Here is a 15,265-nt window from a genome sequence, read left to right as displayed (position 1 = left end):
AATTTTGAAAAAGAGTCTTACTAAGTTACTTAAGGCCTTGCTAAATTACTAAGTTACTGAGGCTTTGAACTTGCCACTCTCTTGCCTTAGCCTCCCAAGCCATTACAAGCATAGGGAACTGTGTCCAGCCAGTTTTGGGCAGTTATAAATAAAGCTGCTACAACAACCATTGGTGCATAGACATGTGGACATAAGTTTTCATTTCTGTTGGGTAAATTGTTAAAAGTGGCATTGCTGAGTCATAAGGTAAACATGTGGGACTTGTTAGGAAACAACTGTACCTTTTCTACTTTCTACCAATAATGAATGAGAATTCCAGTTGCTCCACATCCTCACTAGATTTTGACACTGTCATTTGTTACTATTCTTTTTTTGTTTTCAAATTGTAGACTGTCTAATAAATGAGTAGTGGTATCTCATTAGGGCTCCAGTCTGTATTTTCCTAATGACTAATGATGTTGAGAATATTTTCATGTTTTCTCAGCCATGGGTATAATTTGGTGAAGTGTTTGCTCCAAATTTTTGCCCATTTTTTTTTTAAATGTGTTGTTTTCTTATTGAGTTTCAGGAGTTCTCTATACTGGATTGAGATCAATGTTTTGCAAATCTTTTTTTGCAATTCATGGCTTGTCATTTCATTTTCTTCATAGCACCTTCCATAGAGCAGGAGTCCTTAGTTTTGCTCTTTTTCCAGTACTGGGGATTGAATTGGGTGCTTGACCACTGAGCATTGTTGTTCACTCTGAATGGAACCTCATGTCCTGTGTGGGGAACAGTTTTATTGCTTTCTTTCCCATCTGTGTGTCTTTATTGTTTTTTCTTTGAGCATCCTCTAGGTATGATAGGAGTGGACGTCTCTGCCATGGGATTCCTTTAGTATGGCATTCACTTAACTAGAGGCACTTTCAGGAAGAATGGTGGACAGCATCAGTGGGGGAGGGGAAGCTACAGACCCAAAGACAGCTGAAAAGACAGAGGATCCTCTCTGCTCATCACCTCCCATCCTTTTGGTCAGCACCCCACCACTACCATATGTGGTTCCCTCCCACCTGTGACTCCTGTGCTTGGCCCTTATTCCTCAGCCCTGTGGTCTGCCTGTCTTCTCTCTCCAGCTTCACTCCATCATTGAAGTTGACTGGCAGCCTTTTCCCTGCCTCCATCCTGTGGTTTTTCCACCCCAGGTCAGGCCATAGGCCATTGCCCTTCCTCCTCTACTCAGAATGAGGCCCTCCAAGTCCAGGATCCCCAAGTCTCAAGGGACCTAAATGTGGTCTGCACACTAAGATTCACCAGACAGGGCTCCTTTATATAATTGGCAGCACTAATTTCAGGCACTGATCCCATGCTCCAACTTTCATTCCCACCATTCTCCATTTCCTGACTAAAACTCCTCCTAGAGTTACTTGCTTGGTGGTTGGTGGCAAAGACTCTGGTGAAGACCACATAAGTTCAAATCACAGCTCTAGAACTGACCAGCAGGGACACTCTACCTAGCCCCTGGTCACTCAGTTTCCCTATCTGTAAAACAGGGAATTGTGGGTTAATTCAGGTAAACCACATAGAACAGTGGTTGATACCAGAAAGTGCCCTATGTGCTGCTGTTACTATTACTACCATTCCTTCCCGTGGTCATCTACACATGTTTGTGCCTCATCTTAAAGCCATACAAGTCTCAGCCTTAATATCCCAGGCCTCCACTCCACCTGCTGTACCTTCTGGGCCTTATTTGCTGAAAGAGTTGACCTTGTTCACTAGCTCCCCCTTCACTTCCTGGGCCAGGTCAGCCCAGCCCTTGCTGTCAGGATGATGCTCTCATTAATGGCCAAAGCCAGCACACATCTTCAGAGGACACAGCCTCTGAAACCAGAAGTAGCTATCTGAGCACTTAACTCTCTGGGCTTCTCCTCTGCATGCACCTGGGTGCTGTGATCTGGGTTACCTACATAGTTCCCATGATACCTCTCTCTGCTCTACCCTGGCCACTCCCCACGATGCTCAGTGCCTCGTGTTGCAGCTGCCCTCACCACTGAAAGTAGGCTGGTCATGCTGTTTGCAGGATGCTTTCCATCCCAGTGCAGTGACTATTCTTTATTTTTTTGCTACTCGGTATTGCACCCAGGGGCACTTTACCACTGAGCTATATCCCCAGTCCCTGCTACTTTTTGTTGTAAATCAGGGTCTCACTAAGTTGCTGAGGCTGGTCTCAAACCTGCCTCAGTGGCCCAAGTCACTGGGATTACAGGTGTGTGCCACTGTGCCTTGTTGGACAGAAGCATTTTTAATGCCCTAAAATATTTCTGGCTGAGGGTGCATCTCAGTGGTAGAGTGTGTGCTTAGCATGTGCAAGGCCTGAATTTTTTAAAGCCCAGCACACAGAGAAAAGAAATCTGAATAAATGAGTGAACAAACAACCAGAAGAATCAATATATGGGGATAGAAGGAAAGAGAGAAAGGAACAAAGAGAAGCCTGGCGCACTGATCCCCCAAGATAAAAAGAAGAAGGAGAGGCAACAGGAAGTTGGGCAGAAAATGGGGCAAGAAGATGCTGCTGGATTTTGGTCCTGTGGAGTGTGAGGGTGTGAGTGGAGCCAGTGAGAGAGGCTGGTCTGGGTGCCTCAGAGCTGTTGGATTCTAGTTGTGTGTGATAGGGTTCCATGTGGGGGGAGGAAGGTATTCAAATTTACTGCTCAGTTCTTAGATATTTATTAACTATCATTCCTTAAGCATTTTCTATACTTTATGTACAATCAGTATTTTCTATACATGATATATATCTAATCAAACATTCTTTCTCTAAGTTTAAAAATTCTGTGATTTGTTTAATACTCTGCCAATAATTAATTTATTTCTTCTGGTACTAGGGATTGAACCCAGGGGTGCTTTACCACCAAAGTTGCATCCCTAATTCTTGCTACATTTTGTTTTGAGATAGGGTGTCACTAAATTGTTGAGGGCCTTGCTAAGTTGTTGAGGCTGGCCTTGAACTTGGGATCCTCCAGCCCCAGAATCCCAAGTCCCTGGGATTCCAGGTGTGCACCACTGCACCTGGTGGTATACTCATTTCTTAAGTGCTGTGAACACCTTAAAGGAGGCAGAACCTCATAGAGGACAATGATTCATGTTGCTTTATGGACATATTCCAGAGCTGTTCTGATGTGGAATCGTCTTTCCTTCTGGTGGAGAAGAGTGTTTGAAGATGAAAGTCTTCATGTGTAGGCCATGGGAGAGTTGCTGTGGATAGAAGTGCTGCTCGGCCACTTGCCATTATAAAAGAGTATTTGCTACCTAAAGCTCATGAAGTTGGGGTGAAACTAAACCTAGTCTGGAAGGAGGAGGGGTCGAGGCTGACAAATGGACTCAGGGGAAAGAGAAAGTAGAAGAAGGGAGAGGAGAAGCCAGTCAGTGTCCAGGGAAGGACATGACTTTTGAGCTTGACCTTTCCTGCTTTGTGTACTGAAGGTCTTCAGCTCAGATTTTCCTGGAAAATCTGATTTTTGACTAGGGAAATATGTCTGGGCATCCCCTGCTGCCACTGGCCTCCCAGAGAGTGAAATTCAATGAAGGTAGATTTTTAGAAAAAATCAAGAGGTAAGAGAGTAAAGTGGTGACACCATCTTTGGATCAGTTGAGCAGAACAGCACTAGAAAGACCTTAAAAGGTACCTGGAAGGATGAGGTGACAGGACAGGTGTGGCCAATAGAGACAGAGCAAGGATCCTGCAAAGGGAGGCACAAGGGGATGAGGAGCCCTGAGAAGGCAGGAGAGGTGGGTGTTGGGTCAGCACTGTCTGTGGACTGCTGCTCACAAGTGGGTTGAGGAAGGTCACTCTTCCTAGGAGCCTGGGAAGGCAGGAGGCCCTGGGTCACTCTTAGAGCCTTGCCACGGGCCCAGGTTGAGCCCTGACTTAACTGACCAACTTAGCAAGGGTCACTGGGAGATGGCCTTGCCCAGTCCTGCTGATTCTGAGCTCCTGTTCCCTTTTTCATCTCCCTCCAGCACGATAACCCTTATAACCAGGGCTGCACAAGGAATTTCTACAACACGCTATGTGCATCCTTGGGACCCAAGTGAGTTGGTAAACCAAGGGCTCAAGTGGTGGACCCTGGGGCCTGTGGGGTGAGGTGAAGCTGGGTCTATTTCCCTGGTCTCTGTCCGCAGCTCCCAGGCCTTAACACTTCCTGTTCCTTTTCTTTGGGGTTTTCTCCAGGGCACTCTGGGAGTTTCTGGGAATTTCACTCTTCCTTGGTGTTGTAGGTTCTTGCCCCAAGATATGTGGTAGAGGGGAATGGCAGCCTGGATAAGGCTCCTGGATGAGAGCCCTGGGCTCTGTGCTTTCCCAGCTGAGGGCTGAGTGTGGTCAGGGAGACCAGGCCAAGGTGGGTAGTGACTCCTTGCATTTGGCCTGTTGCTTCCCAGGTACATGTCCGAGGCTGTGTACCTTCAAATGGAGCAGGACACCAACTGGAGGCCAACCTGACATCATAAAGACCTCCTTGGGCCCAGGTCTGCAACCCAGGCCCCCCAAGATAAGTCTGCACCTTTATAGAAGGTAAGGGGTATGGGGTGAGCTTTGGAACATGGGGGTCTGTGGTTGCATATGTGTGGGGGGAAGCCCCCGATGTTGGGCCGGCCCTGAAGCTGAAGCAGGTGGAGCATAAGGAGTGAGATTATGGACCTGGAAGGTGCAGGGTCCAGGTCACAGGGCTTCAGAGCACACCCAGGTGTCCCTGGATAGAGAAAGAGAAAAGACTGCACTGCTAACTAGCTGGTTGGCCTTGGGACAGTCCCTTACCTTCCTAGTCTGAGACTAGTCCAGTAGCTTATAATGTTTTAAAGGAGATTCTTTTTTTTTTTAATTGGAAATTTTTACTCAGTCCCATGTGAAACAGATGGAATGGAGCATTAGGAGTGCAGTGGGCTGGGTATCCCCCAGTGCCCCCCAAGGGCCCTTGCAATGACTTGTGGTGCCAACCCTCTCCTTTTTCCTGCCTCGTGGAGCTGAGGGACTTGACTGTGAGCAGTGGGGTGGAGGTTAGGGAGAGAGCCCCCAGGTACTGACTCTGTGTTTATCTTCCCATCAGCCCAGTGCTACAACATCCCACGAGGTGATGCCAGGATGTGAGCCCTACACGGAGGTCTCGTGGGCCTGAGCCCCCCCACTCAATCCCCTGTTGGGGTGCCATGACCTCCACAGTTATCTAATCCTTATAAAATATATTTTTTGTTGCTTTTTATCGCTTCTCTGCCTGTTTATTCTATGTTCAGAGAAGCATGTTTCTCTGTGGGTGTGGGGAGGCTATGAGGACTGGCAGGCTGGGACAGAGCCCTCCTGGAAGGGGAGAAGATCCTTGCTCTCTGGAGACCCAAGCTCAGGAACCAATACTGTCTGGCTTTTTGACCTTGGGTAAGACACTTAGCATTTCTCTCCTCCTTAAAATATGGCGACAGTAATAATCACAGTGACTGACCTGGCTGGCTTCCTGGCAAGGGCTGGAGATGAGAGGAGAGAAAACTGACCAGCCTGGATAATACCAAGTGCACCTCAGACTACTCCACAAAATAGAAATGGAACTTATTTATTAGTAGTTCTATGTGTGTGTTTGTGTGTGTGTGTGTGTGTGTGTGTGTGTGAGAGAGAGAGAGAGAGAGAGAGAGAGAGAGAGAGAGAGAGAGAGAGAGAGAGAGATTGTGTGTGGTACTGAGGATCAAATCAAACCCAGGGCTTTATGCATAGTAGGCAAGCGCTCCACCACTGAGTTACATCCCCAGCCCTTTTTTATTTTCAGACGTGCTCTCACTAAATTGGCCAGGCTGGCCTCCAACTTGTGGTCCCTGTCTCAGCCTCCCCCATAGCCTCCCATGTTACAAGAGTTAACTGCCATGACTATCTTAGGGTTTTCTATATGCAAGATCTTTCCACCTGCAAGTGATTTCTTCTTTCTTTCTCACCTGGATATTAAATATTTTTCATGCCTAATTTCTGTGGCTAAAACTTTTAATAAATATAAGATTTTTCATTAATGCCCTTCATAAGGTTGAGGAAATTACCTTTTATCTCTGTGTCTTTTTTAACTATGGAAAAGTATTAGATTTTGTCAAATGCTTTTTCTGCACCAAATGATCATGTATGATATTTTTCTTCCACTATTAATGTGGTGTACTACAAATTGACATTTTCTACAAGTTTTAGTGTTTAATAATTAATAGCTTGACTGACCAGGTTTAAGACACAAAGATATACACTATGTTCAAGAAACTGGGGGGAAATTACTCTATAAACTAACTACATAGTATGTGATAAGAATGGGCATTATAATATAAAACCTTTCAACACATAGTAGTTAGTTGCAGGAAACCATGTTTAGCTTAGGAAAATGGTATTCCAAATTTCAGTGTAAACTACTAGCAAACATCAATTCCTTTGTGTGGCAACTATCATTTCTGTTTTCAAACTCTTTCACCCCAGCCTGCTTTTTAGGGTCTGGAGTAGTTTTTTCCCAATCACAAGTGTGATTACCAATAGTGTCGATTCTTACAATGATCTGATGAGAGAAGGTCTGATATGTGTCTTGCATTCATTGCACTACCAAGGTGATCCTGCATGATGCTGGAGTCAGTCTTGGCCATCTCCCCAGTTTCCAGTTTGGTAATGTTGTCTCAGACTATCACCTATAAAACATTTTGGGTGGGGGGGAGTGTACTAGGGATTTAACCAGGGGATGATTTATCACTGAGATTTGTCCCCAGTCCTATTTATTTTTTATTGAGTCTCAGGGTCTCACTAAGTTGCTGAGGACCTGACTACATTGCTGAGCCTGGCCTCAAAATTATGGTCTTCCTGTCTCAGCCTCCAGAGGTGCTGGAATTATAGACACGTGCCACCATGCCCAGCTATACTCTACTTTTAAATGTTGAATCATTTTTGCATTTCTTGGATAAATCCCAGTGCCGATGATACATAATATTTTCAACATGCTGCTGAATTTAGGTTGTTAAGTTTATAAAAAAATATTTATTTTTTAGTTGTAGTTGAACACAATACCTTTATTTCATTAATTTATTTTTTTGTGATGCTGAGGATCGAACCTAAGGGCCTCGCACATGCTAGGCAAGCACTGTACCGCTGAGCCACAATCGTAACCCGAGTGGTTAGGTTTTTTTTTAAAAAAAGATTTCTGTATTTAATACTCATAAAGGTTATTAGTCTTAGTTTTCCCCTGTGAAGTCTTTGTTTGGCTTTGGTATCAGGATAATATTGGTCCTGTAAAGTGAGTTGGGAATTGTTCCTTCCTCTTCTACTTCTTGGTAGACTGAGAAGGAGTAGTGTCTATTTAAAGTTTTGGTAGAATTTACCAGGGATCCCATAGTTTTCATTAGAAGAGCCTACTAGTTTGTCAATCTTGTTGATTTTCCCCTTTACTACCTTTAGCTGTTTTAGACTAGATTCTATTTAGTTATTGGTTTTTAAGAATTTAAGTGCAATTCTAGTATCAGTTCTATTGACATTATGAAATACTACCTCTTGCAAGAATTTCACTTTGTAATATATTGTCATTGCAAAAATATTTTATGTGGCAGCTGAGATTGGTGGGAAAGTAAGATGCTAGTGTGTTATTGTTTTGCTTTTTTTCTTTGTTATTAATAATTTGGGGGTTTTTTTAGGTTTATACTACAGTAGAGTGTATTTTGACATATTATACATACATGAAGTGTAACTCCCCATTCTGGTAGTTGTACATGATGTGTAGTTTCACTGGTGGTGTGTTTATATATGAACACTGGAAAGTCATGTCCAATTCATTCCACAGTCTTTCCTTTTCCCATTCTCCCTCTCTTCCCTTCATTATCCTTTGTGTGTTAGCACAAAGGGAAATGAACTTCTATTCTTCCCTTCCTTACCCATCTTATTGTGTGTTAGAATCTGTATATCAGAGGGAACATTCAGCCTTTGGTTTTCTGGGATTGGCTTATTGTATTTTTGCTTTCAAAAAAATTTATATTTTTAAATTGTAGCTGGACACAATACCTTTATTTTATTTTTTAATAAGGTGTTGATGATCAAACCGAGTTCCTCACTCATACTAGGCAGTGCTCTGCCACTGAACTATAGCTCCAGCCCCTTGCTTTGTTTTTTTTTGTTTTGTTTTGTTTTTTTTTTGTTTTTTTTTTTTAAAGAGAGAGTGAGAAAGGAGAGAGAGAGAATTTTTAATGTTTATTTTTTAGTTCTCGGCGAACACAACATCTTTATTGGTATGTGGTGCTGAGGATCGAACCTGGGCCGCATGCATGCCAGGCAAGCGTGCTACCACTTGAGCCACATCCCCAGCCCCTTGCTTTGTTTTTTTGAGATGGGGTTTCACTATACTATTCTGGCTGGCCTCGAATTTGTGGTCTTCCTGCCTGAGCCACTGAGTAGCTGGGATTACAGGCCTATGCCACCATGCTTTGCTCAAGATGCCAGTATTAAATGAAAGAAGATGTTTGAGTTCATAAGTAAATTTTTTGTGTTATGGTTTGTATGTGTGTGGGGGGTGGTTTAATGTGGTACTGGGGATCCAACCCATGGCCTGCCTCACATGTGCTAGGCAAGCGCTTTACCACTTAACGCATGACACCAGTCCTTGTATGGGGTTTTGTTTACTAAATAACATAATTCTATGGATTCAGATGGTAACAACCAAGAATTCAAAAATTCAAAATACATGGTGCTAAAATCAATAGATTAATGAAACAAAATGTCCACACACATACTCTAGAGATATACATGCAGGATGTTTACAGGGAATGATTTGGGGATAAACACCCCTAGAAGGAAGGGAAGGGGAGGAGAATATGCAAGACTGAGCAGAGGGGAGTCACTTGAGATAAGGGCCCAAGAAAAGCTCAGCAAACCCTAAGGTCACGTGGCCCTTCAAAATTGTCCTGCTTTGGGGTACAGTGGCTGGGCCTGTATGCCTGTAGTGACCACTCCTTGGATACAATCTGTCCCTGGAAGAAGGGGAGGCAGGACCCAGATTTGGGGCTATCTCCCACCCACACTCCAGCAGCTGGGCAGGTAAGTTCTTCATTCTGGAGGGGAATCTGGGAGGCACCTCACAGGGTCCACTCCGCAGATCTGAGTGTATATGAAGAACTCAGTGTCTGTTTAAGTGTTGGTCATGAATCCGGGAAATGAAATCTACTTGATAAGTGATGCTGGAAATTAATTGTAACCATGGGGAACACACATGGATTAGACTGTTATCTCATCTTACCCAACATTAATTTAAGATAGATTAAAGAATTGAAAGAAAAAAGAAACAATATACCTAATACTTATCAGCTTGAAGGAGAGGGAAACAGAAGTAAACTTAGATGATACCAATAAAATGATTAATAGATTTGATCACATAAAACAAACATTTTGCATTCAAAATTTTACACAAATTTAAAAGGCAAACAACAAAACTGAGAACATGTTTGCAATAAACACATTGAAAACATTAACATGTATTCATTTATATTTGGTTGGTTCTTTATGTTATCCTATCCTTTCCTCCCCCTTTATTTTTACTCCACCTTCTGCATTTGACAGAAATCATTTGACCTTTGAATTTCTGAGTTTGGATTTTTTCACTTAGCATGATATTCTCCATTACCATCCATTTACTGGCAAATGTCATAATTTTGTTCTTTTTAAAAAAGTGATCCTGCAACTAAAAAAGAAACCCAATACTTAGGTCAAAACTACAATGAGCTACCACTTCACACCCACTAGGATGGCTATTATCAAACAACCAACCAACCAACACCAGCACCACCAAACAAAAAGTGCTATCAAGTATGGGGAGAAATTGGATCCCTCCATGCATAGTAGATGGGAATATGAAATGGTACAGCTGCCATGGAAAACATTATGGCAATTCCTCAAAGAATTAAGCAGGTATTCCCATATGATCCAGCAATTCCACTACTGCAGATAGATCTGAAAGCATTAAAAGCAATGACTTGAACAGGTATTTGCATATCAAGGTTCATAGCAACATTATTTATAGTAGCCAAAACATAGAAGCAACTGCAATGTTTATTGGCAGATGAATGGATAACAAAATATGACATAGAGTGGAATATTATTTATTCATCTATATAGAATGGATTATAATCCAGCTTTAAAAGAAATGAATTCTGACTTATGCTCCGATATGGACAAAACTTGAAAATATTATTATGCTAATGAAATAAACCAAAACCAAAAGGATAGCTTATATGATTTATCCATTTATCTGAGATCCCTAGTATAGTCACACAAAGACAGGAAGTAGAGCAGTGTGGGTAGAGGGAAGGAGGAGGAGTGATGAATGGGCACAGAGTTTCTCTTTGAGGTGATGAAAAGTTCTGGAGGTGGATGATGGTGATGGTTACTTAACAAGGGGAAGGTACTTTATGCTGCAGAATCAGACACTTATAAATTGTTAAAGTGGTAAATTCTATGTTAGATATGTTTACCATGATAAAAGAAAATCCCAGCACATCCACACCAAAATGTGTTCAATCTTGCTTCTAACTTGTGATCCTCCTGCCTCAGCCTCCTTAGTTGCTGGGATTACAGGTGTGCACCACCATGCCTGGCCATTAAAATTTTTTAATAAATTTTACAGAAAGAAAGGAATAAAAGAAACAAAAGGAAAAAAAAAGCCCAAAATAAAACATTAAAGCACAGTCCAGGAAGAGGATACTATAGGTGACTAACTTCTTGTGATCCCAGAAGAAAAGCCAGGTTTCCCACGTTCACCATCCATCACTGGGAGAGTGAGCACACTCTGAAGAGCAAGTGGTGGAATCCAAAGCAAAGTTAAGGTAGAAGTAGAAAGCAAGGGCAGCAGACAATGGATGTGCATTTAAGGCTGTTGGTAAAACTCTAATCTATTTTCTGTTCTTTTCTTGCTCCTGGCACACAGGAAAAACATTTCTTAGCCCCTTGGATTTAGAAGTTGTTACTGCTTCTCCTGCTGTGGCAAGAGGTAGAAGAAGCCTGGCTTTGAGAAGTAGGTGGGCACGTTAGATTAGAGTAGCTTGCATTTCTGGGTCCCTGCATCAAGGACAGTTGCTCTAAGGAGTCACTTTAGTCTGTAGAAGACCTTGCCTAAAAGAAGAAAGATTTGGGGCATTTCTGTGCTCAATTTGGGGCTGTTTGTCATAGTAGCATAACCCAGCTTATTCTTACTAATGCAGATGGAGCCTTGCTGAGAGGATCAATAGAATGAGGAGGGGCTTTTTTTTAAAAAAAAAAAAGAATGAAAACAACCTTCCTAGTTATCATTTCTACCTATCCATTTGGTTTTTTTCCCTGAGAGAAGCCACTTGAATGTCACACTCCCTAGGAGAGGCATTCTTAATTATAGGAAAGGCTTGAAAGTTTTTGTGTACTGAGAATGATCCCAAAGAGATGGAGAAGAGGACTTGCCTGGTCATTCAAATTTAATAGATGACAGCAGGTATGCAATTCCCAACAAAAGAGGAAAGTTTACTTTGCCTAAAGAAGAGAGTCACTTCTTTCTTGGTGTCTTAGTCCATTTTGTGCTTCTATAACAGAATCCCTGATGGGTAATTCATAAAGAACAGACACTTGTTACATTTCTGGAGGATGAAAGTTCAAGGTCAAGGAGTCCTTATTTTGCTAGGGCCTTCCTGCTGTGCTATCCCACAGTGAATATGACATAGAAAGTGGGAGAAAAAGATCAAGAGAGAAATAGGGTTGAAGAGAATGTACTTCTGTGATACTCAAGAAAATAACACATCCTCCCCATATTCTCTGCTTGGTTGGCTCTTTCTGTTTTCTGTTTCTTTTCCTGTCCATCACTCCTCCAGCCGAGTCCTAGAAAGTTGATCAGGCTGAGTGGAGAATGGGTCTCCCTAGGGGCTGGGGTGAGGATAGGTGAAGAGACACAGCGACCTTCCTATGTCCTATTCTCTCTCCCTAAGCCTCATCTTAAAATGGACAGATGAGTACCAGGGCTGTCTCTCACATCCCTAGCTCCGGGACTCGTGCCTGGGCTCTATGCACATAGGGTGGGGTCTTGCCAGGTATTGCTGCTCCCTGTGTGAGCTGCAACATAGACACAGTCTGTTCTAAGGAAATAGGAAAAATGCATAATTAAACAGAATGATAGACAAAATCCTTGACAGAGCTCTCTCTCCTTCTTTCTCTCCCTGTTACCCTCTCCTTGTTTTTCTCTATCTTTTATATTCTGTTCTTTCATTACAGCTTTCCCTCTATACTCTATAATATCCCTCAAAAGACATTTTCTTATTTACTCCCTTTTTCTCTACTTCATTCTGACTTTTCACACCAGCTGTCTTGGAATGTTGGATCAGACCTCAGGTGAACCAATTCTGTAGAGAAATGAGCTCCATTGTATCCTCAGTACTTGAAACAGTATTTATCCTACCACTGATACTCAATAAATATTTGCTGAATAAATAAAAAAGGAATGAGGGGAAAATAATAATTTAGTCTAGGTTAATTATCATAAACCAAAAGAACAGTATAGATATTTCATGAGTAGAAGTATGAATGGCTTATCCCCAAATAACAAGTGCAAATTATAAGAAACCCTACATGTAGCAGAATCTGTATGCCTAATCTTAATTAATATCACACTACCAATTTTATTCAAATTATACTTTAGTAGCCATGATAATTTGAATAACATTGAATATTCAATACTAAATCAATATGTTGAAACTTAATTGGAATATATCCTCACTACTTTCCTGATTTGATATGATTGTTATGCTCAAGTTATGTTTTCTTTTCCTTCACAGCTATGATGCACAATAAACTACAAACAAAATAAAAAGTATTAGCAAGGTGCAATGACACATGCCTGTAATCCTAGTGGCTTGGGAGGCTGAGACAAGAGGAGCACAACTTCAAAGCCAGCCTCAGCAAATTAGCAAGCCTCTGAGCAACTCAGCAATGCCTGTCTATAAATAAAATATAAAGCAGGGAAGGTGCTGGGGCTGGTGCTCAGTGATTAAGTGCCCGTGGGTTCAATGCCTGTTTTTTATATCTATCTATCTATCTATCTATCTATCTATGATAGATAGATAGATAGACAGATAGATAGATAGATAGATAGAACATTAGGACAAAGTATGAAATGTTCCAGATTTTGCACCTGTGAAATTATTCACTCTGAAAAGTTCACAGTGTAAGTCAGGAAATGCAAGGACTCTAGAAAATAGGCATAACTCATGAATCATATTATTTTCCCAAAATAAATAATTAAAAAACCACTAGCTGGACCTGGGTCTGTGACCCAGCGGTAGCCTGACATGTGTGAGGCACTGGGTTTCATTCTCAGCACTGCATATAAATAAATAAAATAAAGGTCTATTACAACTAAAAAACAAAACAAAATTGTTTATAAACAATTTGAGGGCATTTTGACCTACAAAGGAAGATAAAAAAAAAGTCTCTAAAGTAGTGGCCACAAGTAAAAACAATACTTAATATTGCCACATGAGAATCCAGAAAATATATGCATTGTTGCATAAATATATAAATACCAAGAGAAATACAGTTTTGGATGATCCCAGTATGAGTCCATGAAGTAGAACTCACTTCATCCTGTAAACAATAATTCATTTTCTTACTGACTTTTTGAAAAGATTTTTCTCTCCAGAAAAAAAAATCACATTCAATATTTGTTGGTCTCTTGAGGTTATAGCTGTTAGTGAATTTCAGTGAGCCTTCAGGTCAGTCAGAATTAGTTAAAAAGCATTTAAAGAAGTAACTCTACAATAACAATTAGAATATATAAACAAGGGAAGGGTGTAGAGCACAGTGGTTGTGCACATGCTTAGCATATGCAAGTCTTCCAGTTGGATCTCAACCAGCACACACACACACACACACACACACACACACACACACACACACATACATGTTTATGTGTAAATATCATTCATTCTATCAGAATGACCTTGGAGGAAATGACCATATCAAAATAAAAGCATCAATACATAGAAACCTATTGAACTAGATATTTATTGAAGCATAATCTTAATCACAATAGTCTGATAATAACCTGGATGCGCATAATAGGGAAATGCATGACTAGACTGTTGTATCATGTGCTAAGGAAACTTAGTATCTCTTCAAAACAGATGATAACACTACATTATTAAAAGAGAAGAATCTCCTGATACATTTCAAACTCAATGAATACAACAATGTGAACTCATTAATATCAAGAAATGGAATCTGTTTTCATCATTTATTAAATTCAAACGGAGTTCTGTTGAGTAATAAACAAATATATAGCTTCTCAACAAGTCAAACTGTGTGTAAAACCACTGCTCTCCGCCATAATTTCACCAAAGCCCTTTTCATCTCATGGTTTCAAAGGCTGTAGATAAGGGGATTCAGCAGGGGTGTGAGCAATGTGTAAGCCAAAGACATCAGTTTCTTGGTTACGGGTGAGTAGGTAGATTTGGGCTGTAAATAAGTCACACTGGCTGTGCCATAGAAGAGGGTGACTGATGTGACATGAGAGGCACAGGTGGAAAAGGCCTTCTGCCTCCCAGTTGTTGATGGCATCTTCAGGATGGCAAAGAGAATTCTAAGATAAGACAAGAGTTTCAACAAGAAAGGAAGCAATATAATCAAAATGGTGCCTATGAAGGCATAGATTTCAAACAAGGAGATATCTGCACATACCAGTTCTAGCACTGCTGGGGTTTCACAAGATATATGATTAATTTCATTGGGTCCACAAAAGGGAAAACTGAATACCCATGTGGTCTGCACAGTAGCCACCATGATCCCTGAGACCCATGAGAACATGACTAATTTCACAAACACCCTCTTGTTCATAATCATGGGGTAGGTCAGAGGACAGCAGATGGCAGCAAATCGGTCATAAGCCATTGCCCCTAGGAGAAAACATTCATTCACACCAAAAAGAAGAATGAAATACATCTGTGCAAAGCAGCCCACAAAAGAAATTGTACTTTTCTCAGTGGTCAGGACCACCAGCATTTCAGGCATGATGGCTGCACTGAAACTCACTTCTACCACAGATAAGTTCTGCAGGAACAGGTACATGGGGATGTGGAGGGTCTGGTCCAGCAAGATGGTGGCTATGATGATGGCATTTCCCATCAGGGTCACCAGATAAATAACCAAGAAAACCCCAAAGATCTCCTCTTGAAGTGCAGGAAAGTCAGAGAAGCCCAAGAGGATGAATTCAACCACAGAGCTTTGATTTTGTCTTTTCAT

General features: G+C 41.5%; 1 protein-coding gene across 1 annotated transcript; it reads right to left on the bottom strand.

Annotated features, from left to right (window-relative positions):
• Positions 1-14,386: 14,386 nt before the first annotated feature.
• LOC144376775 (olfactory receptor 10A3-like) lies at positions 14,387-15,265 on the bottom strand. The gene has a single exon (XM_078045051.1). The coding sequence runs from the start codon at positions 15,263-15,265 to the stop codon at positions 14,387-14,389; it is 879 nt and encodes a 292-aa protein (XP_077901177.1).

Source organism: Ictidomys tridecemlineatus, chromosome 4, assembly GCF_052094955.1.
Source record: "Ictidomys tridecemlineatus isolate mIctTri1 chromosome 4, mIctTri1.hap1, whole genome shotgun sequence".
NCBI lineage: Eukaryota > Metazoa > Chordata > Mammalia > Rodentia > Sciuridae > Ictidomys > Ictidomys tridecemlineatus.
This window is presented reverse-complemented; position numbering and strand designations above follow the sequence as displayed.